General features: G+C 43.7%; 1 protein-coding gene across 1 annotated transcript in view; it reads right to left on the minus strand.

Moving 5' to 3' along the window:
* Nucleotides 1–25,344, minus strand: part of PGBD5 (piggyBac transposable element derived 5) — a 71,640-nt gene that overhangs the window by 12,961 nt on the left and 33,335 nt on the right. The window contains exons 3-5 of the mRNA XM_066994059.1: nucleotides 21,410–21,544; nucleotides 9,486–9,666; nucleotides 2,335–2,532 (exon numbers count right to left, since the gene is read on the minus strand). Of these exons, the coding sequence (XP_066850160.1) occupies nucleotides 2,335–2,532; nucleotides 9,486–9,666; nucleotides 21,410–21,544 (514 nt within the window). The remainder of the gene's footprint in view (nucleotides 1–2,334; nucleotides 2,533–9,485; nucleotides 9,667–21,409; nucleotides 21,545–25,344) is intronic.

A 25,344-nucleotide genomic window follows, 5' to 3' on the forward strand; every position in this document is an offset into this window, starting at 1 on the left:
ATCCATAATAAATAATGTGCTGCGTCTAAGAATCGTATTCATAGATCACCTCTGACAAGTGTACTGCCCTCCCGGTGCCTCTGGCTTGGGTGGGATTTGCACTCTTAAGTACTTGCAAGATTTACCTTCTTCTCTACTTTCCTTTCGATTGCAATAAATAGTTCACTATTAGCTACATCTATCCTAGGTCTTGCTTTGAACATCTCATCTGTGTTTTTAGGTTTTCTTTTCATGGCCTCCTCCACCCCCCCATCAACGTGGAAACATACCATTTATTGTCAAGTGATCCCGCTGGCTCCAGTCTCTGTCTGATTGCCCTGTATGGGTTTTATTACCATTTTTCCCTACCTCCTCTCCCATTTCACACATGTGCCCAGCAGGCCTGTGCGACAGGCTTGCTTCAAGGAGCACAAATTCTTCCTCTTCCTCTTCCTTCTCCTTGTTTACATCACTTTGAGGAGACTTTGGTGATCAAGCTTCAAGTTGGTTTAAACCAGCATTGCTGCACTGACTTCAGAGATGCCAAATTAGAGGCAGGCAATCTGGTCTCCTACCTTCCTGCTGAGCCTCCATCTGTTCTCAGATCTTCACTCGAGACTCTCTTCCCCCTGGCATGGCTCTGAAAAGCCAGTCTCAGTTTTCTGCTCTGATTCACCCTGAGCTACCTCGGCTGTCCCTGCAAGCATTTGGTGATCCAGGTATTGTGCAGGTCTTGCCCACCACACGCACAGGTCCTAGTCAGTGGACCTTATACCACCTCACATATGCAACCTACAATCCTGTCTATGCTAAAACCTGCCCAAGGTCATTCACAGGCACAACCTTTCACACTGCTCTGTGCTGTGCTGAAGGCCACCGCTAGCTCAGATTCTCTTTGAAAGGGGCATTTAATATTGATGCTCACAAGCAGAATAGTTTTCTAACTCTCTTTTTCGTAGCATTTATGAATTTATGCATTTATGAAACTGCAGGCTCCATACTAGCACATATCAACCAGGGGACATTTAGTGATATCTCGTCCATCTAGAGCACTTGGCAAGGTGCACACAAGAAGCAGGACAAACCCTGACTGTGATTGCTCACGTGGGTGGGCACTGCTCCAGCGACTGGCTTCGGCAGCAGCACTGCAGCTTCATTTTTCCTTCGCGTGCTTGTTTTCAGCATCAGCATTCAGACACCAGCCCGTCCATGTCACTAAGCCCTCACTGTGCAGTACAGAGGGAGGCAAGGAGCCCAGCAGAAACCCTCAGGATCAGCCCTGCTTTGCCAAAGTAACCAGACTTGTGGCACGGCATTGGAAATGCAAGGGCATGGATGGGTGAGCCGAGGTTTGAACTCGGTTCTTCACCACAGCGTACAAGGCACACCGTACTTGTACACCTTCACCTGCCTAGGGTTCACCTGGGTTGTGAGCAGCACATATGAGCAGGGACGTTGTCAGCTTCCCAGCTTCTTGTACAGTAATTCATGCCCTTAACTTAACTTCTGCAGTCTGTATGCATATGTGAGAGTCACTCGGGGCTCAGAACATGAGCGTTTGTGATATCTGTAAATTGGTGGCTTTATATTCAAAGGTTCAGGTTATTCTTGTCTGTCTCAGCATAGTTCTGAATAACAAAAATTAGGAGAAACTGAAGCAACATTTTCATTAAAGCTGAGTTTCAAAGAGTTCGCTCATCATATTACCTCTTACAGAAGTTTCCAAACCTTCTTAAAAACATTTGTATATTTTTGTAAAGGGAAAGATTTCAGGCATTAAGAAAGTCTTTGCAATCATTTGAACTATCCAAGTTATCTGTTTTGGTTTCTTTTCATCAACTGCTAAAATCAATTTAACATATAACAGGAAGCCTTAATCATATTTACTTCTGGCAAAAAGACATTTGTTTGTGACTAGGTTTTTTACTGGATAAGATAAATTAATTGTAGGATCTGCTCGGAGTTCTAAGTACATCATGACATTTATTAATTTTTCTGTAGCAACAATCCTACAAGATGTTTTGCAAACGTGGCTAGTGTAAGCGTTATACAAAAATAACACCCTTCTTCCCTTCTCTGACTATCGGCAGAGATATCATCTTTATACCTAAAGGATGCAGCCTCTACCAGCTCAGGCAAAGGCGGCTGCGTTAGCAATAGGCTTTTAACCTTTGTATGGGAAACAACAGTAGCTGTAAGAAGACACAAAAGGGAAGTCATCACTAGTGCAACCGTTTATCTAGGATATTGTGATCAAGCTCTTTGTTCAGGCTTATTACCAAACTCCGTGACTCATCTTGCCTTGTCACTTAAAGCACGTGCACTTTCCAGATGAGCAGTAGCAATATTGCTTACCTTGTTGAACTGGTGAATAGGCGTTAGTCAGAAAACGGAAGTGCCCTTTATTGTACCAGCAGATCAAGGACATGTTTCCCTTCATTCTTATCCTGTACTGTCCTCTGGACGGGGGAGTGTCAGGGTTGTTCAGCATGGATGGAGGTAGGCCTGTGCAGTCACTCTTCCTGGTGCTCAGCAACCCACAGCAGTAAATCGCTGCATGTGAAAAAAAACATTCCCTTTCAGCAAACCTTTGCATAGACCCAGAAATCAAGAGCAGTGGAGCAAGTCCGACTGACCTAACTAAAGAAATAGCTTGTCTACAATGTTCTAGTCGAACAAATACTTCAGCCAGCTGGCCTTCTCCTGCAGTACCTAACATTTGTGCCCTACCTGAATGGTTCTGGAAACTGAGACAAGTGCAGAAAACCTGCTCTCAAAAGGAAATGTATTGACATCTCCTGCACAGACACAACGCAGTGACAAGGAGAAGAATGCAGGGTGTCTTCCCGATAATGACATCTATAATCTGTGTAATATTCTTCACAACATGTTTTAAATTGGACCGAAAAATATAAGCCGTGATATGCATTACAGAACAAATCAGAATTTATGATCCAAGAGAGTCTTTGATGTTTAACTAAGAGAATAAATTGTGGAGGGAGCAGGAATGGAGGGAAAGCTATAACATCTTTGCTGTTAACTGAAATAAATTCTCCTACATAACTCCCATTATGCTTTTAATAATATACACGGATGACAAACTCGTTTAATCTACTGTTTCACTGTGCCGTCCTGTTCTTGTTCTTCATCTTGGCATTCCTTGCACCTGCATAATCTGGTTTGTAAAGGAAATACTTGTTAAGCAGTTAAGAACTACTAAAACACGATTAAAAAAAAATGCATATGCCAAAGGATGGAGAAGATGGAAACACAAAGTCCCGTGAAAACAGATTTTAGGGAAAGGAGATAAAGAAGTCATGGTGGGTTTACCCTGGCTGGTCGCTGGGTGCCCACCCAGCCACTCGTTCACTCCCCTCCTCAGCAGGAGACGGGGAGAAAAGACCACAGAATGCCTGTGGGTTGAGATGAGCACGGGAAGATCACTCACCACGTACTGTTCCAGGCAAAACAGACTTGGCCTGGGGAAGATACATTTAATTTATTGCCAGTTAATAACAGAGTAGGATTGTGAGAGCTAAACCCACACTAAAATAAGCTTCCCCTTGTTCCAGCAAAGAGCGGCCTGGCTGAGTGGGCACTGATCTTGTTCTGCATGCACTGGAGGCTCCACACACAGGACACCAGGCAGCACATTCTGCTGCTCACAGCTTCTTGGCCTTTTCATAGGTGAAAGAAGCAACGAATAAAATCTAACTCTGCAAATCACATCTCAACGCATCCAGGTGGGGACAAACGAGATCTTGAAACTACATTAATAATGAAAGTGCCTGAACTTGTCATCAGGCCATTAAATAATAATGGTCTAGTTCCATTATTTCAGGAGAAGGGTATCTTCTTAAACAAGTTAATGAAACTCAAGGAAATCTTGGATCGAAATTTCTCCATTCTCTCTTCATTTTGCTTCAACCCACCTGCGTGGAGAAAATAGATGGGCATGGAAGCAGGTGACATCTGTGCACATCATTCACATGGCAGGTATGGCCTGTGGTAGTTTAAAGCTAATCTGTCAGCTAAGATTGTTTGATCAAATTTTTCACCATGCTTAATTTTGCACACTGGGTAGCTGCATACTTTAAAGGGGAAATGTTAAGTCAGACTACAGTTTCTGGCTTCCCCAGAGCATGTTACCTGTGTTTCCATTTATGCGACTCTTCTGCCTCTTTCTGGAATGACACGTTCTTGAGGGCAGGTGCAGACTTTGCCCTTCATTCTTATAGTGCCTGGCATGCTGAGCATATCCTCAATGGCTAAGGCTCATAGATACGACAGAAATACTAATATAATAATTGCTAATACTCATAGATCGGTTCAGTTTTTGTGGGCATGTCTATGAGGAACTAAGACTGTTTCATCAGAAATTTAAGACACTCATGTCAGAAGGTCAACCAACACAGTGGTGGGGCTACTTTATTCTGAAAGAGGAAGGCACTTGACTGGTTATTTCTAAGGAATGAATCAATCCCTGGAAATACATGTTCCCTCCACAAAAGACGACAAGAAACGTCTGATAGCAACAGGCTTAGAATCAATACAGAAGGAACCGCACCCCCCATGAAAGTCTTTTTTTTTTAATTTCTTGTCTTGCTATGAGGTATACAAACACTGGCAGTCACGTTCCTGCAAACTTAGGCATTAACATACCAAACATCTAAAAAGCTTTCTTGTAACCAATAGTAAGATTTTCCTGCTCTGATAACACAATCCTGAGAAGTTTCCTTAGCTGCCTAAGGTTTATGACTCACTGAGGGGTGATACTAACTCTCTCCATAAGACTGCAATGGTACAAAACCAAGCTAATAACCACATTAATGTGCTACAACTTCAAAATAGCAACAGCCATCTCTGCAATACCATAATAATAATTGTAGCCTTCCCTTTACTGCAGGCAGTAACCCTGCAGAAAGCTTCCAGCAGATGTTTCAGTCCTCATACAGAGTGACGGGAACCATTTTCTCACTCAGGAGCACGCAGCGTAACCTCCTTGCTATACTGCCCAGAAAAGTGCAACACTTCTGCAGATTTACTAGTGTCTCCCATCATGGATGACACCCTTAATCTATAGAGGCTTTAAAAAACTCCCGGTTACTATAGCAATAGAAGTAATAAAAACTAAGTCCATCTGGCTCAATGAAGTTTTTGCATTTAATTAAATCTGAATCACAACAGGTGTTTGCCACATACATACGAGTCAGTAGAGACAGGTTCTTCTCCTCTGATTTTAAACTGTAACTGCATATAAATGCAAAAACATAAGCTAGCTTGGGCAGTGACTAAAGCAAGAAGAGGAAGTATGGCATAGTCACTCAGGTTCATTCCTGGGGTCTCCAGGCCCTGGAGAGCTTGTGCTTACGCCTGTTTCTCCACATCTTCAGCGGTACCATTGCAAAGGCAGTCAGGAACAAGCCAGTTCAGTTCCTCCAAGTACACATTCTTCAATCATATATCCTGAATGCAACATTGGGTTATGTCAGAATCAGCACAAGTGGGGGGCCTGTTGTGGGAAGGAGATGAGAACTTGCTTTAGTCCATGTGCTGGAGCTGCAGGACTCTGCAAAGCTCCGGCAGGTGCCATGGTCACTCAGGCTGGCAACTCCTGCAGCTTGTGCCAAGGCCAGCTGCTCTGCAGGACAGAGACAGCTGCTCCTGCTGGCTCAGAAAGTGCAACAGGGACTTTGAGGGGTCATAACATTAAGGGGAGCATGGGACATGGGGCTTTGGGAGGTGCTGTCCTCTGCAGGGGACAACACTTTCTTAGAGGGGAGAAAGGAATGTGCACTATGAATGACTGTCACAGCAAATAACAATGACAGCTGTCTCAAAGAAAAGAGAATTTGGGGCATTTCGGTGCAGGTTTCCAGTTCTATTCAGAGGCCAGAAAAAGAAATGTTTTGTACGTCCCCTGAAAAAGAGCTCTATTCAGGTTTTTGATTTTGAAAAAGATCAAAGTGCCCAGTCTTATTTTCTGAAGCTTTCTCATCTCTTGGTATCTTCAAAAGCCTTAGAATTATGTTCACTGATATCCCTTTATATTACTAGACACATATCCTCTACTGTGGCACAGTGAAGGTGCTACACGGCAGGCTGTCAGAAAAGAACACCGTGATTTTTTGCAGTAATGCATGTGTGGCTTAGGAAGAGCAAACGATAGTTGCAGTTCCACAAAAGTCTTCATAGGATCACGGGATCCTATAGATTATAGACTCACTCAGGTTGGAAGGCAGCTCAGGAGATCTCCAGTCCAAAGAAGGGTCAGCTCTGAGGACAGACAGGGCTGCTCAGTCTGTGCTTGAAAACCTTCAGGAACAGAAACTGCACAACCTCTCCGTGCAGCCTGCTCCACTGTCCTCAGCAAATCCTTGTATTTAGTCTGAACTACTTCTTTTGTTCCAACTTATGTCTGTTGTCTCTCATCCTTCCACAATGCACTACTGAAGAGCTGGCTCCATCCTCCTGATAACCTCCTCTGGGTATGGGAAGGCTGCTGTTGGGTCCTCCTGAAGCCTTCCCTTCTCTGTGCTGAACTAGTGCAGTTCCCTCCTCAGTACAGAACATCTGGTCCAGCCCCTGACCATGTGGTTCAGCCCCCTCCTGAACTTACCTACAGGCTGCACTCCTGTTAACACAGCTCACGGTAGTGCTGACCATCCTTGCTGCCAGGGTACACTGCTGAATCATGTTCATTTCGCTGGCTACGAAGAGCCCCATGTGCTTTTTACCCAGGATTTTGAGAGGAACTAATATATTTTTGGTGAGCATCTCTTTCTAGATTTTCCAGAATTCCCTTTAATTCCCTTACATGTCAATTTAGGTACAGAAAAAGTTTATAGTTTCTCAGCTTGAACCTTATTGAAATCTTCCCCTATTTATCCGTCAAGTTACCACCACCACCACCCTCCCCCCAAAAGAACAATGTAAAGGAATTGTTAAGATGAACCCCAATTTCTTTTTGTTTACAGCTCTTAATGGGATCTTTCTCTTTATGCCAGTGATCCTAGCCCAGAAACTAATTTTTCCTGAACAAGAAAAGTAAATTTGACAGTTTAAGAATGGATCTTGAACTGTCATGAACACCTCAGCATAGATGCTGTACTCGTCAAAAGGCTCTCATGACGCTTCATCACCGTATGGCCCTGCTCAGATTTAGCTGGCCAAGCCACGTACCAGAAAAGCATTAAGGTCACTGCTGAGGGTGGCCGTGTGATAGACTAGGAGAGATCTCTCTACTGAGTCCAGGCTTCTCTGCCTGCCTCTCCCCAAATGTACAGCCAAAGCAGCAGGATCCCAGCAGGTGCTGGTGACACGTTACCTGCTTTGCCGTACAGTCAGCACACACCACCTCCTCCAGAGCTCTGACTGACTCTACCACTGCTTGACATCTCTAGCGTCTGATCTCTCCCAGTGTATCATAGTCCTTCCAGTTCAACATCCCCACCGAACCTGTGACCGAGCCCATAGTACCCCACGGCAAACACAGATAATCAGTCCCCTGTCCTTATTAAACAGACACTCTCGTGTTCTCACCACGATTTTCATATGGGAGTTCTAAGCTATTTTGCAAAGACAGTAAATCTGCTGTCTTAGCGCCTGCCTCCCCCACCTCATAGTTTCACCCCTAGGAAAGCAATGGTGTATACTGGATCAGAAATTTAATTTTGGAAGCAGCTGTCAAATATCGTAAAATGTCTCAGGAAGCCATATAACAGCTCACGAACCAAACTGAAATCAATACAGCATTAGCATATTAGATCAGACAGTAAGTCAAAACTGCATGTGGTAAGAAGTCATTATTAAATTTGATACCTGCTAGAAATTGTTAATTTGAATGATCTGTTCAGTGTAAAGACCATGAATAATTTACCTCTGTAAACAACTTGAATCATCTGTAAGTAATAAATGGGTTTAGTACCCATGCGCCTTTTCCACAGGGGCTGTGGACCATCTGGGTCATGCCGCATTGTCTTTGTCCTTCCCCAGCTAAGCACAAATGGTGTGACTCGGAAGTCAATTTTTGTCTGCCATTCTCTAAGTTTAAACCTGACACATCTCAAATATAAGGAGTATATGGGGTCTAAGTTTTTTGACAAGTCAATTGCATTCTAGCTTTGGTAGTCTTAAAAATGTAATGGTTATAATCAGCTAATAACAAAAATGGTTATTCACTACAGAACAGAAGAGAAACCTTCCAGCGTACCATAAACATGCATGACTTTTCCCCATCTAGCTGTTTGCAGCATTTGGGAAACCCATGGCCTCTTTTATGATAATAGAGCAGTATTCCTCTGCACTCTGTGATCTTCCAGTTTACCTAAAATAAACTAGGAGCTAAGTCCTGCACAGAGCTCAGCAGAGACAGCTGTCAGTGCCAGAGCAGTCTGAAGTGCAGGAACGAGGGGCTCAGCTACAGCACTGCTATCAGCTGACTGGTGTTCTCGTTTGAGATGAGAATCAAACTATTGTCTCAATTCCAAGTCATTCCCTCTGCTTTGGACCACATTTCATTAATATAATGCCAGAGGTGGGTTTAATTTTCTGCAATGGAAAATGTGTCAAAGGCAAGACTCGGTCGTCAGTGGTATGTTGAAAAGGGAAACAGCCCTGTAGCCTCCTTCTACATGATGCATAATGGCAACCTCAAGTCTTAGTGCTGCAAAGGATCTACTGACCCTGAAAGGCCGTGCTGACTGAAGAACTAGCTGAAAATTACACTGAGATAACTTTTAACTGATTAGCGGAGTACAAGAGCCTGTAATCCAAGGGAAGTCAGAAGTCCTCAGTACTTCTGAAATAAGGTAGTGTGGGGCTACTTCACATAAGGTGAAGGGGCATTTGACAGAAAGGATGTCCTGGGGTTACTCTCTGCACCAGCATACTGGCTGGTAGAGCCACACTGACATAACGATGGGCATTCTGCTGGCAAGTATGCTTTGGTCCATGTAGAGTTTATTATGCTTTCAAACTAAAAAGTTTCCTACCAAGGCACATTTGTACCAGCAAAAAGCTGAACCATGCTAGGGCTTTTGCAATGGCATAAAACTGTCACGTAGAGAAGTCACATCTAACGGATATCAAAACAGCAAGGACTTCTAAGGCACACCTTTCAGGATTCATCCCATCCTTAGTCTTTTACAGTGGGAACAGAAAAATCACAGGCAGCTAGGATATGCCTTGAACGGTCCCCCAGGTCACGTAGAAGATTAGACCTCACATTTCTAAGGCAAAGAACAGAAGTAAGGGTTTTAAATACCCTATTAAAAATGTTTTTATGTTCTCATTTTTAACTTGGAAGATTTAAAGAGCATAGACTCAATTTAGAAAGTCCTCTGCATAGTACCTTTCCATGAATGAGATCTCTTCCTAGAAATAACCAATTTATTTGTACAAGGATTTGAAATCTCACTGAAGCCTTTGGGGAGTTTTTTGAATTCAGTGGCAGGAGGTCTCTAGGTCTATGATCATTAAAACCCAGTGAGTCACCACATACACACCTTGCTTCTCAAATTCTTCAAAGAGATTGAGGCTGGTAATGCTTGGGCCAGTGAAGATGATGTAGTTCTTCCCAGAGGCGTTCTGACAAAGGCTTTTGGCCACCATACTGTGCAGCTGCGGTTTGTTCTTCAAAGCATCCAGCCCGTCAGCACCACTCCCTTCTTTGAGATGGACATAAATCTTAAACGAGAAACAAGAAGAAAAGTCAGAAATTTATAATGAATCCAGGGGGAGCAGATGCAACTGCTAACATACCTTCTCATCTGGAAACAAGCTGAGGATGAAGACAGCAGATACTCTTTATAAACTGCTAATATCTAAAGACCGTTTCAAGAGGCTGTTGCTTTAAAACCACCCCAGGTTAGCTGGCACAGCCACCAATAAGCACAGGGTCCTTTGTCTCTGCTTAAGGGCTTCCCGAGGTTCTTGCCACTGTCGTTGTGCAGTTTGAAGACTGTTTACTTGGCAGGAAACATCTCAAGTCATAGAAGAGATTACATGTTGTACTGAATCTGCATAGGCTTTATTGCTGCCAGCAAAGGAAGACATGGAAACTTCAGTTCCAAAAGAAGCCTCTACGAGATGACCAGAAGGAAATGGCCCATTAGCTTCCCTGCAGTAATGTTCACATTTATTTCTGTTGGCAGCAACCATTTAGGCTGCAATGCAAGTTTGTATGAACCCCTCTAAGTGAAACTACTCAGGCACAGCACTAACTCTGAGCTCCTTTACTTAGATCAGGATTTGGAGACGACCCACCAGAACAGATTGAACCAGGGAGCAGGGTACACTGCAATATGCTGCTTTAATAGTGAAATAAATGCCTGGCTCATTTGTAAGGCTGCTGTAGCTCTAGCACATGTCCTGCTGCTGTGCAATTCACACCGCTATGCACCGCGAGACAGCTGCCACCATCATCTGTAGGTGGACATGCGTGTTTGTATTAGAGGGCAGGAACATTTATCCTTAGCAACATTACTCTAATTGAACACAGCACAAGTAGCATGGTCACATCAACTGAAAGAGCACTGAAGGAAACCTATTCCTGCTCTCCTACAAGTGATCTCTCTAGAAGAGGAGACTTCTGCATTGTCATTCAGAAGGAGAAAACACATAACCCTTTCTGTGTACAGAAGCCTTCAATTTTATTTCACTGACAGTATTCACAAGCATAACTTTCACCAAAGTTGAACGCCTATCAAAACCAATTAGGCATCTGACCTTCATCTTGTTCTAAAAGTCAGGAGAAATAACCTGCTGGAAAGAGAAATGAGAAGCAGGCCCTGTATTCAGTCACTCAAGTGGTACTGTAACTCCATGCTACTTCCAAAGATTTAAACACACACACAGAAATGCAAATTTTCTGTAGAAAGGCATGCATTTGCAACAAATCTCCAGAGAAAAAGATTAAACTTGCTAAGTATTCAGGGGTAGGGAAAAGCAATTGAGCCTTGTCTGTTGGAGTGATGTATCCACAACATTCTGTTAAATTTGCTTAAGACATCAGCCATCCAGAATACACAGCATTGCTTTCCTGTAGATGCCATTTTATGGCAGACTCCAACAGACTCCTTCATAAAAGAAACTTCATTACAATGTTCAGAAAATAAGAGTGCTTATATGTTTGCAGTAGTGCTCTCTGTAATTTTTGATATATCAATGATCTTAGAAAGAAACAAAATTAAATTAAAAAGCTTCTCCCTGTTTTAGATGGTGCATCACCCAGCACTGGTATTCTAGACATATTAACATAATATTCCTTAGCTATTCATCCATCACGAAACAGACCCCAGAGGAGTGCGTTATGTATGAAATCTCTGAGCAATGATACATGCTTTGTATTTTGGAGTAACTGAAGTGCTGAAGAAGAAAGTTGGTGCAAGGATAAATACAAACTAATTCCAAAAAAGTAAAGTGCATCTTAAAGGATGTCTTAAAGACACATTACTCACCTAAATAAATAAATAAATAAATAAACAAATCCCCTTTTAATAAAAATAGTTTCCAGTTGAGGACATAGGCAGAAATGTTCATAGCCTTCTGACCATGTTCCACTCCCTTTTGAAAGCTGTCAAATTTGTGCTTTTCACAATGCTTAGGACTAGCTAATTATGATAAATCATTTAGATTATTAATTAGGACTCAAGAGAGCAGTTTAACAGTGGAATGCATACAAAGGGCAGATTGTTCCAAATTTACAGCAAAGGTTGTGTGTGATTATTGGCATGGAAATTAAGATCAGGTTACTAGTGTGCCAGAACAGACCACACATCAAGCCCTTAAAAATCTACACACAAGGAAGAGAAGACAAAAAAGATGCAGACAGATTAGTTTTGACCTTGAGTCAGTAGCTGAGCTGAAAACAAAGCAGGCATCTGTAAGTCTAGGAAAGTGTCCTGCACTTTCCCTCCTGTATTACACTAAGACTAAGCTTCTCAGGAGTCTCTGCTACTTCGTGCTCACTTTGTGTTCTCTGCAGAGTCTGCTGCCAGGAGATGAGGCAGTCTGCTGGCACTGGTGGGTGCACCAACTGGTCCCTCACCATGGGCTGGTTTGGGTCTGCATGCAGCTACTCTAAAGAGAAGCTAGCTGTCCATGGAGTTATCACTGCTTTCCTACCAGGATGCTACATATTCTGTACATTTTGCTAGCAGAGCTCTCTGTGCACCTCCCACCCTCCCTTTGCGTTCCCCTCTGTCTCAAGTGTCCTTGTGATGGCCTCCTGGTGATTCTCCTTCCCCCTCGCTTTGTTCACCTCCCCAGTGTCCTTTACCCAAACATCCATACCACTGCTGAACATTCCCTCCTCCTCCAATGTTCAATATATACCCTTTTTTTAATTCTTGGGCATTCCCTTGCCTATTGAAGCACAGCCTTTGTTCCTGGCACAATTTTTCTTGTTTTGGAGAAGCATCGTTCAAAGCTTTGTTGTGCTCAGCTCTATGGGAGGATGGGGGTTGGAAGGCATAATGTTGGAAGGCATTAAGGATGCTGTGCAGCCGTGGCTGGGTACAGACAACTGCCAATGGCATAGCTTCAAATATCCCTGCAAGTACCTAAAATCCCATATGGCCTTTATTTTCCTTCTCCTTGTCCTCTCTTCCAGCTTATACCATTCTACCTCAAATCACTAAGACCTCCCCACTGAAGCCCCCAGGATTCCCTCACATTCTGTAATTCATCACATAGTTAGCAGTTAGCAGTCTGCAGACAAAGCACAGAATTGCCAGAAATTGACTGCAAGACCTTCATAGGCACAGTCAGAAGCTGCTCGCCTGAAAATGTTTGTTAAACCTTTCACCAGAGCTGCTGGTTTGCCTTGTGACAGTGTTAGAGCTTTGTGCCTCGTCCATGTGCTCCAACAGGGAAACATCATCAGAAGTACAGGCTGGACAACTGCTGCTGGACAACAGATGGAGATGTTGGCAGCAACATCCTCTGCTTCTGCGGGTGACAGCCAAAGCAATGTTTCTCAAGTATCTGCAGAGATCACATTTACTGTGCAGCTTTTTCTGGTGGCTACTGATACATTCAGCCTACAACACCAAATGGGATAATTTATATAGACGAGGCATCATTTCTCTTAAGAGACAAGTACAAGCTGAAGCTCTTTATCTTGCAGTGCTGGAACAGAAAAGGAGCTTTCTCCAGTCATCCTTCAGTTCTTATCATAAGAGCTACACTTTAAATTCTGCCATCTTTCTATCTAGGGCAGCCCTACTGCACCAGACACTTCTAATCCAACATTTCTTAATCCCATGTGCACAATACCATCTCTCTCTTCTCACACCCTTCAACTCGTCCCTCAAACTCTCCTCTCTTCTGCCTTCATCTTCCAGTCAGCATCCTAACAGTCTCTTCCCCTTTAAAGCCTGACAATAAAAGATTTTCACAGTCACTGGCTCACCCTCCCGTCCGCAACAACTGCTTTTGCCTTCCCCCATCAGAAATGAAAAAGTAGGTATCAATCAATATACCTCAATGCCAAAGCAACATGGTATTGGTAAAGACTATGCTGAGCTCTTACCAAGCAAGAAAAATAGTGCAAACTGCTCTGGAAAGTCCACTTACCTACAGAGACGCAAACATAAAAGACATCGCATTTCTGAGCAGGAGATTCCACATGCTGACAGATGAGAGGCAAATCAATCACCTGTCATTCAGAAACTCAAAACAAGTATATTTGGCTACAGAAGCAGGCTGTTAGAAAGAGCACTAACAGAGAAAGGAAGATCTCAGAGTAGACATCCATGCTACAAGCCAACAGAGCTTTCCTTGCTCTGTGCTGGTGGTTTACTGTATGGAAAATTCATGTGGAAGGTTCATAAGATCTTCCTAGAAATGGGGTAAAAGATGAGCACTTAGGAACAAAACTTGCATCTTGACCGCACACTTAAGAGTGCCCTAAAAACTAAAACATTGGCTGTTCTGTTGATAATCATAGCTCAGATAGCAAATTGAAAGCACTTGTGAATAGCACATCCCAAATACTTCACATTCATGTATAATCGAAGCACCCGAGGGTACAATTCTCAGATGAAAGAGCTGACATTCAGAAGATAAAAAGGGCAGGGGTAGTAACAAGCAGGAAGAAGATTTTGAAGGCTACATTGTACAAAATATCTACCAAAAAGTAGTAGCTGGTAGAGTTGACACCGAAGGCCCAGTACGGCTAAAACTAAAGCTTTGTTTTCCTTCCCCGGACACTTGTCCTCCATGTGATTTGTTCATCACTGAGGAAACGATGGCATCTTACCTTTACGGTCAATCTACAGTCTGTGGATCACCAAATGCAGACCCCTCTGTATTTTCTCCCAGGCCAGCCACATCTAAGGCAGATTCATCATCTGTAGCGCTTCTATGATAAAGCCTTTCCCAGTCTTTCAAGAACTGGCTGGCTCTCATCTCAACTACCACCATCATCCTTCTTTAGCCTGACCTTGCTTACATGTATCTTGACATCCAGGCAGCATGTCAGGCAAATAACCCTTTGCTTTGACCATGTCAGCCTTCTGACAGCTCCCTCTTCCTTATAGCATGAAATAGAAGCGGGCCTGGAAGATGGAGACAGGCCCTTGCTGTTTGGCACTCTCTATTGAGCTCTTCCTACACCTTTTCAGTATCCTGATTCCCACCTACACTTCCCTGAGAAGCCAGACGCCCAACTATTGTTGTCAAACAAGGCCATTTTTGCTCCTTTCCATACTGATCTTCTCCTTCTTGGTGTGAAATCACTGCTAACTCTGCAAAGCTTTCCTTCAGCTCTTCAATACCTTCCTTAGAAACCGTGCAACCCCTCTGACTGATCACTAATCTATGCGTTGTTGTGGCTGCCCTCTTACCATTGCTTCACTGGGCTCCCTCCCTGTACCTGGCAGGCCAGCCTGGGTCCGTGACTGGGGCCTCGCTCTGGTGCCACACAGTTACACAGCCTTGGCTCAGTTCTCCTGAGAAAATTACTGTTGAGCCCTAAGAAGGCATACAAGTGAATGTATATAAGTGAGAGGGTATTTAAGTGATGAGAGAGAAGTAAAAGCTGTCGTTAAGTGTTGTGTCTGTTGAGGCAATAATATTTACTAGTGCAAAGGGAAAATACTTATATAAAAACGTATAAAATCTTAAGAAAAAAACAGAAGATGACAATTCAGTCCCACCAATGACCCAGCTCATTTCCAAGGAGCAACAAGGCTGGTGGCTGTCGACTTACTGGGAGCTGTGAGCATGCTAGTGCCAAGCAGCGTGTTGGTCCTAGCTGCCCGTGGCATGCATTAGCCAACAAATAACACCGTACACATCCTGCCTGCAGACTCTGGGCAGCTGAAGGGTGCCCCAACAAAGTGACTGAGGGCAGCTTACCGCTCCATCTTGCATTTAGATGCTAAACTTGCTAGGGGAGGGATTATCTTTTTTTCTGCCTACAGCACCTAGCACAAAGGGATGGGATCTGTGAGGGAAGTTCCTGTGGCGATACCATTAAGTGAGGGAGTGAGGAGGCTCAGTTGCTTTTATCGTCCCCTTCCTCAGGCAGAGTTGCAGTGAGTGAGAAGAGCTGCAGAAAGAAGACTACAGCACTGACCTGGTAGTTGTGAATAGCATCAGTGAATCCCCAAGCACCACAGGCTGGAATTGAGCAATAACCTTTCCTCCCACCTGAAAACAGACTGCAAATGCATGTCAGCTCTGGGAGGGACCTTTGCATTTGGTCACACTTAGATGTTTGTTCTTCCCATTCATCTAGAAAGACAGTAAGCTTTTAAACTCCACAGAAGTGAATAGGGCTGGCCCACCACACATCTACAAAACTACCTTCCTGCATAATACTGGTGAGCAAGAGGATTACTGACTTTTAATTGATATCTGAGATTCTCAGATGCTGACAACAGAGAACCACATGCTTTAAAAAGCCAGAGCCTGGTGGGAGCCAGAGGAAGAAAGCAAATAGGATTTTCCAGCCAACAGTGACTGGCAAATGAAGGTGATCAGATTTCCTGGGATCCCCTCCCAGCCAAAGTCTGACCTTGAGAACCTGTTCAAAGCAGCTGCTATATCTGTGCACTCCAGATGAAACTTTTTTGGCAACAGAGAAATTATCAGGACTCTGTTTAAAGAAACTGTTCAGCTCACACTAATCTCTGAAGATAAGTTAAACAGCCAGTAACACCAACATGTCTGAGCAGCTTTATTAAAAAAAATCAATTCTCCCACAACTCCAACCTTGAGAACTGAATTAATTCCAGGCTTATTTACTCCTCCCTTTTCCCTCACAAAAGGGAACGGGTAAAAACAATTACAGCTTAACAGTGACTGAATGCACTTCTGTGATGTGTTGTGAAATTATAAACTCTTTGGGGCACCTTCTCAGTTTCCCTAAGTTCTTACTCTGTGAAATCAGCAGGGCTATGAAGTACTCAAGCTAACTCTACGTACCCTATTTGGCATCAAGAATGAACTACAGTATTTGCTATAAAAGCATGATATACGCATTGTTTTCTTTTCTTGCTGCAATTGAATGATGCAATAAGAAATGAAGACATGCTGCAGCAGAAACAAGGAGCAAAAGGCAGCAGATGAGGCACTGGAGTCAGGAGAGCTGAGGTTTATTCCCAGCCCTGCCACTGGTCTGTGGAGTGACCTCAGGCAGCTCACTGCAGCTCTTCAGGGAGTCATTGCTTACCCTCTCAAGCAGGGGCCATCCCGATCCGGGTTGAACTCATTAAATACCATGATGGTACAAACTGATAATAATTCAGTAATGTGGGAAGACTCAAGCTGCAGCAACACAATTCTTTTTTCTGAAGCTGTTCTGACTCATCCCTTCTTCAGGATGAACAGTGGAAGATGGAAACTCAAGTTCAGTCCCAGCACAAGGACCTAAAGGACTTCATAAATCTGAGACACATGCTTCACAGGGTTATTAGTGAAAATGAAGTGCATTACTGCTGGAACTTTCTGCCAGTGAATAAAACCAAGTGCAGAACCCATAAATTGGGGGGGGGGGAGGGAAATATTGCCCAGAATAGCCTCAGAGAACAAATTTAATCCCAAAGAACAAGAAAAGATACACGCATCCACAAAGTCATCTCTTCTCATCCTCTGTCATGACGTCACAGTTTTCTAAGCAACTAATTAGGCTGATGAACTAATTCCATTACTGCCTATCATAGTGATTAATATTGCCCGACCATCCCCTTGCAGTGCTCTCTACCACCTATATATTGCCTTCCATTTTGTTGATTAATGGTGCTCTGGGCCAGGGACTGCCTTTTGGGTTGTCCTTGTGCCTACAGGCCTAGGCTCTATGGGAACACCTCCTCCTGCCTGGCTCTGTGGCGTTCTGTGCAAGGCATCAGCTGTTTATGCTTCCTTCTCCTTCTGAAAAATGACGAGAAAACACTCTTATTTGTTCCTTATGAAGAACACAAGAGAAGGAAAGAGAAAACATGATGTGTCCTACCAGTACAAAATAGCTAAACCTGAATATTTGGGAACTCTCACCATTTTTTTATGAGCCCTATTGCTACACCAAAAATGAAAGAGAGACCTACCAATCATATATAAGCGTATCTTTTGCAAGCAAGTGTTCAAGACTTTGTGAAAAAAAAAAACAAAACTGACACATCTACAGTTCTGACTTAAATAAGATGACTTACTCAGCAAATACTCGAAAAAGAAACACTTCTAAGCACTGCAGCCATTGAAACTGGAATCAAGATATTAAAATAGTAGTTTGAAAAGTGTCTCAGTGGTACACAGGGAAATGTATTGGATGGTCAGCTCATTGTCTGAGCTTGTACTTGGATCTGAGTTATCCTGAACGACATAACCAGAAGCGCTACTGCTACCACGTGTAGCATTCTCAAGGGAAACAAATATAATCATCCTGCCTTTAACAGGACTGTGACTATTCAGTGCCTTCCAGACTAGGTTCCCCCAGCACTTTATAAACCCTAAATAATCCTGTATTTAAACACAGCACAGCCAGTCAGTCAAAAGAGGTAATTCTTCTGCTATATTTAGCATGGATGTAGCCTAGCCTTCTGCGTGGCCACGGATGAGAATGCACTACTACCTTCATACTACAAACGCAGAGACAAAATTCCTTGAGTGGGATGCCCACGACCACAGAGCAGACGTGTGGTAGAGGCAGGAGCTCACTAGTCCTCCCACTTTCAATCCACGTGCTTTGAAGAAAGCGGGTGCCTTCAGTTACTGTCTGACCATTGATTTTATTTTAATGTCATTTATTTTAACAGGGGTGACTGCAATCTCGCCAGCACTGAGCAGTCCCAGAGCTGGTTTAAGGCTTCTCAGCAGTGTCAGCAGAATTAGCTTTCTCTGCTTTACAAACAGAGGGTCACGGCCTAGTAGAAGAAAGGTGGGCTTCTGTCATGGAGAGGAATAAAGCAAAGAAGATGGAGAAGAATGGGACACCTGAGGTACAGGAAGTTGAGACTGCAGTTCTCACTCAAGTAGAGAGAAAGAAATAAGGCCTCAAGTCCTGTCCTGTAGCACTGGCTGCTGCCACCTTGATCTCCAGCATCAAGGACAGGTGAAACAGGCAACAGGATCAGGGCAGTTTTGCTGCCTACTTTACCAAAGTCACCCCTCCTGCAGCAAGACATTTATTTTCATTCTAAGCCACTGAAAGGTTTTGCTCATGTTTCAAGCTGCTGTAGACATGCATTTGCTATGTTTGAATGATCTGTCCTTCCTGCATGTTCCCACTTGGCCAGCTGACCATGAAAAAAAGATACTCAACAACAAAGTTATTCACTGAAAAATGATGCTTTGCTTTGGAAATTGTGAAGCAGAGATACGATCTGAAATTGAGCACCTGTCTTAAAACAAAGACTCAATTGTCAGGGTGGAGTCAAGTTATTTGTATGACTGAAGAGAGTTGGAAAAGTAGTCTAATATATGTACATTATTTATTTTATGCATGTATATACCTTTTCACCTTCTTATATCCACAAGCAATATTTTTTTAATGCCACTTCTTTTCCATAATTGACTTATAAACACTATTTGCTTGAAAAAAAAGGCAATCAGTCAAGGAGAAATGTTTACTTACATCAAAAACATGGTTCAGAGTTTCATTCATGAGAGCAAGCAAACAGAAGAATTTAGGGAGTCAAAGAGCTGTAACTCCTAACATTAGCAACTATCTAGTGAGCTGCGTACCAAGAGCTGTTCACAGAGTGGCTTAGTATGTGGCTTCAAAACACTGATAGTAACTTTATGTTAGGAAAACAAGCCAGCCCTTTTCATAGTAGGAAAAGCAGATCACTGGGAAAAATGGATGCCCCTAAATGGAGATTTTTAACATCAGGCTAATTATTTAGTTTAAGAGGACCTTGCTTTGGGCCAAGAGTATCATGAAACTCCTGAGGATGCTTCCATCCTCAAGAACCAGTCACACATTGTTCAGTTCCTTCTTCTGCTGGGGCTGCCTCACCTTTTTATAGCTATGTATTTTTCAGACTTTTGAAACTGCTTGATTTATGAAGTGTTTGGTGTCATCTTTTATCCCAAATAAAATAATCTCTGATGTCATCATGCAAAAACAATGAGGGACAGAATGCATCCAGACATCATTACAGAATTTCTATGTATTTCCAAGTAGGTGCTAAGTTTTTTGACAACAGATAAGTGACAGACTAGTCAGAGCTCAAATATCGGTCTGTCTTCTTGTTTAGGTCAATTCTCTTCATATGTTAAACATAGAAATAAGCTCTTTTTAATACAGCAAATAAACCAAACAACCACCAAATGAGTGCTTTGGATTCATCACAATCCTTCAGAAGTGTGACATATAACTGAACATAGCTCTTCAAACATATGTTAATTGAAGATCTCCTCATCCCCAGACTAGGTATTTCCATTTTAGTATGAATATTCATGTTCCTGTATATTCTTTTTCATGCTTCTCTAAGGTCCCTATCACACAATCATTTTAGCATGGAGATAATCAGAGCCAAGTCATAGAATGAAAATAGAAGGCTGTTAAGAAGATCCTGGACGTCATCCGGATGCAAGTGAAGCGTGAGTATCTGTTTCATTAAGGGAGAAAGAGGATTAGGGTGGTGCTGGGCATCTACTCTGCTTCAACTGACATTCCATTAATTTACTGTCTCAATGGACAGGAAGGGAGATGCAACGTAATTACAGCTCAGCATCTGAAACCTTTGGCATTTCTGAAGACTTATTGGTCTGGTGGTGGTTGGCTGCGGGGAGCATGGCAGTAGAGATCAGCAAACTTTGTGCTCACTGTATACCTTCAATAATAAGCTGTGTCGGGGACACCTTGGAGATTAGGGACACTGCTTCTGTGTAGCAAGTGACCTTCCAAAAGCCTTGTGAGTGGAAACTGCCAAGGACGCTTCATGAAGTAAATCTATTTTGTTTTGGACAAAACTGTTAAAATCTGGACAGAAAATGTATGATCCTCATGTCCTTTGTACAGTGAAGAATACTGCTGAAAATACAAACCTCTGTTCCCAGACAGGCTCTTTTCTTGCGTAGCTACTCAAACAGTTGTAGCGATTCACAGGTCAAATTGTACTGTGAATGAACATTCAACCACAGCAAATCCGCAGGCCTCGCAGGTCTGACATGCATTCAGCCTGGGTGGTCAGTGCTACCAGCACATCAGCATTGCTACTCTGGAGCATTCATGACACCAGGTTTTCACAGAAGCTCTTGGGAAAAAGAAGTATCAGAAATTATCTGCCCCCTCACCCTTAGGTACCAAAATAAATGGCCAGATTTTCAAGAGTGCTCAAAAATACACCAGCAACTGGGGAATCTGAGAATTTCAAAAGTTGTCTCTAGTGCTTTATGACACTAAATACAAATCTCTTAACACACCTCCCACTCAAGTTTGTATCTCGTCTTGAAGTCACATCAGCTTTTATTTCCTTGGTAGAGAAGTAGAGAGGTGTGAAGAGATGTAAAAGGAAACCCTGTTAGTAAGTTTCTCCCAGAAAAATGGACATCTTGATACCATATTAACTTATCCTACTGGACACGGCTGGCTATCACAGTCGCAACATTATACTTGGAGGAAGAAGCTGGCCCATTAGAAAGAACAGTAGTCACAGTACCTAGACCTTTCGATAAACTTAGGATGTACAAACAGACGGACCCTTTAGCTCTGTTTCAATTTAATTAGCTTAGGGCTGGCAGCCAGATGGATTGTGTTACAGACAGGCACCCTCAGTTAAATCATCAAGCAAACAGAGCACTGGGAACTTGTCGTCACCCTCCTTGGGATCAAGTATCTGCAGGCACAAGAAGCTTTGCTGAACTCTGACTGTAGCCCCTGGCAAGGCTATGGTCAAAAGTGACTGTTATCATTGTCTCTGCAACACATTCAGGTGCCTGCTAGGAACTAAATCAAGACATCTGAAGAGGTAAAACCCACCTGGCAGATAAAACCAGTGGATGAGCACTGCCGAACCCAGAGGCTGAATTTCCTCTTTTTCCTCTTGCGCAGCTCCCTCTCTGTGCACGTGGCAATGAAAACAGGATCCTCATCAATCAGGGGCTCATGTAGTACCTGCAGTTGGAAAGAAAAGAGAAGAAAAAAAGAAACCAAAAAGTTCATGATTGCTGAAATCTTCCAAGCAAACACAATCCTTGCATTGTGCTTGTGCACATCACTTCATACAAAGATGCAAAAATTCTTTTGTTCAGTGCTGCCACCCAACAAAAAAACAAAGCCTGGCCAAGCACACTGTTGTGGATGGCTGCTCTACAAGTGGTTTGCAAAGGTAGCAAGGCGTGGCACTCACCATCAAGCACACTTTAATATCCCCTCAAAATGTGGCCTTCTACCTCTCACTATCAGCTATAGTTCAATACCCCTCCAAATTGAGGCAGTGTTAAGGGTGGGGAGATTGTTAGTGGCATGCTTCTCCAAGCTTCATCATCAGCTTAATCTTGTTTGGCTGAATGTCTTCCACCCAAACACCCCCTACAATATGTTGTAAGGTACTTGGTTACAGCAAAGGAAAACACAGAAAAGGAGAGAAGTGAAGGAAAAAAAGATATTTTCTGCTGCCACTTAAGGAGGTGGTGAAAGGATAGAAAACATTTTTTCTGGTGGCAGCAGCTTCAGGGAAGGCTCTCTTGCCTCAGAAGCTGAAAAAATTGACACAAGGAGATAGAAAGATAGGAGACCAGAGAGGGGAATAAAAAAAAGACAAGGTACACTGGAGAAAGTGATGAAAATCTGTGGAAATGAAGCAATTTTTGCATTCTGCATCCAGACGTGATTCCCAATTGCTTATAGCTGTTTTGCTACATTTCTCTCCATTAATTCTGTACCAGAGTTATTAGGTATTACACCACAAAAACCACCTACAGAAAAGCACGGTTACTTCCCTCCAGCTCACAGGTAGCTGTGCATTACGTCCACATCCTTGACTGCACGGTGTGTGGATTGTCTAGCAAGTCACTTCTGAGAGCACAAATGCTCTGAAGCTGTTGAAAGGTCTCAGCTGATGAAAGCAGGTTTCAGCTGACCAAACTCGGACATCTGCATCCAAATCACAGCAAGCCCCTGGAGGCTGCCCCCTAGTACACAAGGGGGACGCATCCCTGTAGGACATAATTCAAACCTTAAAGACTTGTAAAATAGTCAGATGGGCTATGCCTAAAGGAGCCCACTCTTTTCCAGTGACTATCACCCCACAGAGACAGGGTCCAGATACAGGCATCCACAAGGCAGAGGCTATCATACCCTCAGAAGGACCCTTTCCACGCATGTATGTTACTTTTGTTCACATCTGCACGTATCCAGTGGCAAAAATGAGAACAACGCTGTATTAAAGCAGGGAGCACTGTCTGTAGGAGAGATGCGGTGGGTAAGCAGTTAAGCACCACTGATGAGCAGCTGCTGGCCTCCTGAACACAAGATGTTTGTCGAACATCACTCTGTCAGCCCAAAATAGGCATCTGTGCCCTCTCTGTGCAGCGGCGGCTGCACGCTTTCATTTATATGCACTCCACTTCTTAACGGCTCATAAAACATTCACAGGACCATCTGAAAGCACTCTTGTGAAATGTTCAAATTATACACCAAAATGCAGATGCAAGCAAGGAGTGTCGCATACAAAGCTATTTGTTCTTAAAGCTGCAGCTGCCCCACTACCCCACTGGAGCCAAATCCCATTCCTCTCTCATTCCAGGGCCCCTCGAAACACTGCTCTTCTTTCCCAAACGCCCCCCTAGGGATGGGGTTGGATACAGTGGTAAGAATTCGGCAGCTTTGGAAAGCCCCTCTTACTTGCCAGATGGTGTGGTTGAACTGCAATAATCTCCCCCTCTGTAGGATGAGGAGCAGCAGAAAGCAAAGGCTGTCTAAGCATCATTTGAAGACATTTTTTACCCTCTGCCCTTAGCTTGGCTCCCTCTTCTGCAGCACAGCATCAGCTCTCATCACAGCAGCTCTACTGCATCCTGCTTATAGCCTTTGCACTCTTTCTGCCTTCTAAGACAGAGTAAGGCCTGTCAATCCTAAATTTAGGAAGTAAATGTTAATTTTGAGAACATCTCCTCATCCTTCTCTTATCCATGCCCATGCTCAGCCCAGCCTTCCCCTGGGTCCCAGAGACTCCTCTCCTTTCTCCTACCCAAAATTTTAAGTCATTCACATTTCTCCAAAAGACCAAAGCTTCCCAGAAGTTCCTACTGAACTGCTCTTTCTCTTGCCAAAATGAGGGAGCGTGGACAGGCAGAGAAATTGAAATGGCAGCCTTGGAGCTTGCACTTCTTGCTTCCTACAGAAAGGGTGGGGAGACAAGTGTGTTCCCCAACACCACCACCACATGCAACAGCTGTAAAGGACTTTGCAAGCAGGATGCTGTATGGGCTGTGCCTGCTGCTGGGACAGCTGATCCCCATCTCTTTTTCAAAGGAGGCAATCTGTTGTTTCTGGCACTGACACGGTTGTCTTATGACAAGAGTTATCTGTGTTGCCCCTTGCCAGCCCCATTAGTTTATACTCCCTCCATCATCTCAAACTCATCTCTTTGCAAATCCCCATGCAGTGACACTTGCTCCATTCCCTTTCCCCACTCTTGCTGTGTCTGCAATGCCCACTTTTCCAGGAGCAGGCTTACTGCCCCCATGCCATATTCTTTCCTGCTTTTTTTCTTCCTAGAAAAAAATCTACTTTCAAGCTTAATTGACTCCCACACATATTCCTGGCAGTCTCTTCACCATCTTTGACTCACTCTGCAGGCTCTCCCTTCTTCCTATTCTGACTTCTTTTGATGCAAGATATCTGTGGATTTCTTCACAGAAATCTCCCCCATTTTCTCCTCTCAAATCCCCAGTTTTGTTGAGGTATATGGAGCTCCTCATCTAGCTGTTCCACTCCCTCACAGCTATTTTGTTGTTGTTGGTTTTTGCTTTTTTTTTTCCCTTCCTGTTCTTCATAGCCATCTTCAACCCTGCTAGGTCTTCTTGCTAAGATTTCACTCTTTTTTTCCCCTTCCATATGCACATGCACTCAAATTGCCAGAGTCCCATCTTAGACTCTTGTCTTTCCAAAAATTGCTCCATCTCATGAAATCTTTCATTCACTGAGCAAAACAGCTGATCACTGCCTGGAGTGCCTTTCTCTCTCCTCTGGCTTAGATCACCTCCACAGCTCTTTCCACTCCGTAACGCCACCCATCCTGCTCTCGGCACAGCCCAAATAGGCCGGTAGGCAAAGCTCAGAGCCACTAACTCGTCTGTACTCAGACTTGTTGCACTCCGCTGCCTTAGATAATGAACCAACATGTCCTTCAGACATTATCTACCTTAGCTCCACAGCCATCCCCAACACAAGCTGTCTCTTCAGTCTGTCCCCTGGAGAAACTGCCCCAGCCAGCCCTGTCTCTGGCTTTCGGTGGGTACCATCCAGCTGTGAGCAGGGTCCCCTGGGGAACTGCACTTGTACGCACAGATTCACCTAATGCTCCTGTGACGGTAGCTTGCATTTCTGCTTCCTTGCTTCTGAGCTCCTCCCACCTAAGCTGAATTCTCTGCAAGCATCTGACATCTCTGCTGCTTGAATATCCAACTGTCAGTTCGGCTTTTGTTACGCTACATTTGAGAGCATCTCCTTTCCCTTAAGATAACCCCTTGCTATCTCCTTTTCTGGTCCTTGCAGCCATCCCTCTCCTCCTGCCGCAGATCTGTGAATCTCAATGTCAGACTTTACACCCAAGTCCCTGCAAGGGGCTCTGAGCCAGGCAGTGCCTGCGTTTTCCATGCTTTCTGAATAACAGCTCCAAAATACATAGCTTTTCCAACCCACCCACTCCGTAAAGTTTTCATCCAAGGTCACAGACGCCTGGCAACAGT

The sequence above is a fragment of the Anser cygnoides genome, chromosome 3, assembly GCF_040182565.1.
Source record: "Anser cygnoides isolate HZ-2024a breed goose chromosome 3, Taihu_goose_T2T_genome, whole genome shotgun sequence".
Classification (NCBI taxonomy): domain Eukaryota; kingdom Metazoa; phylum Chordata; class Aves; order Anseriformes; family Anatidae; genus Anser; species Anser cygnoides.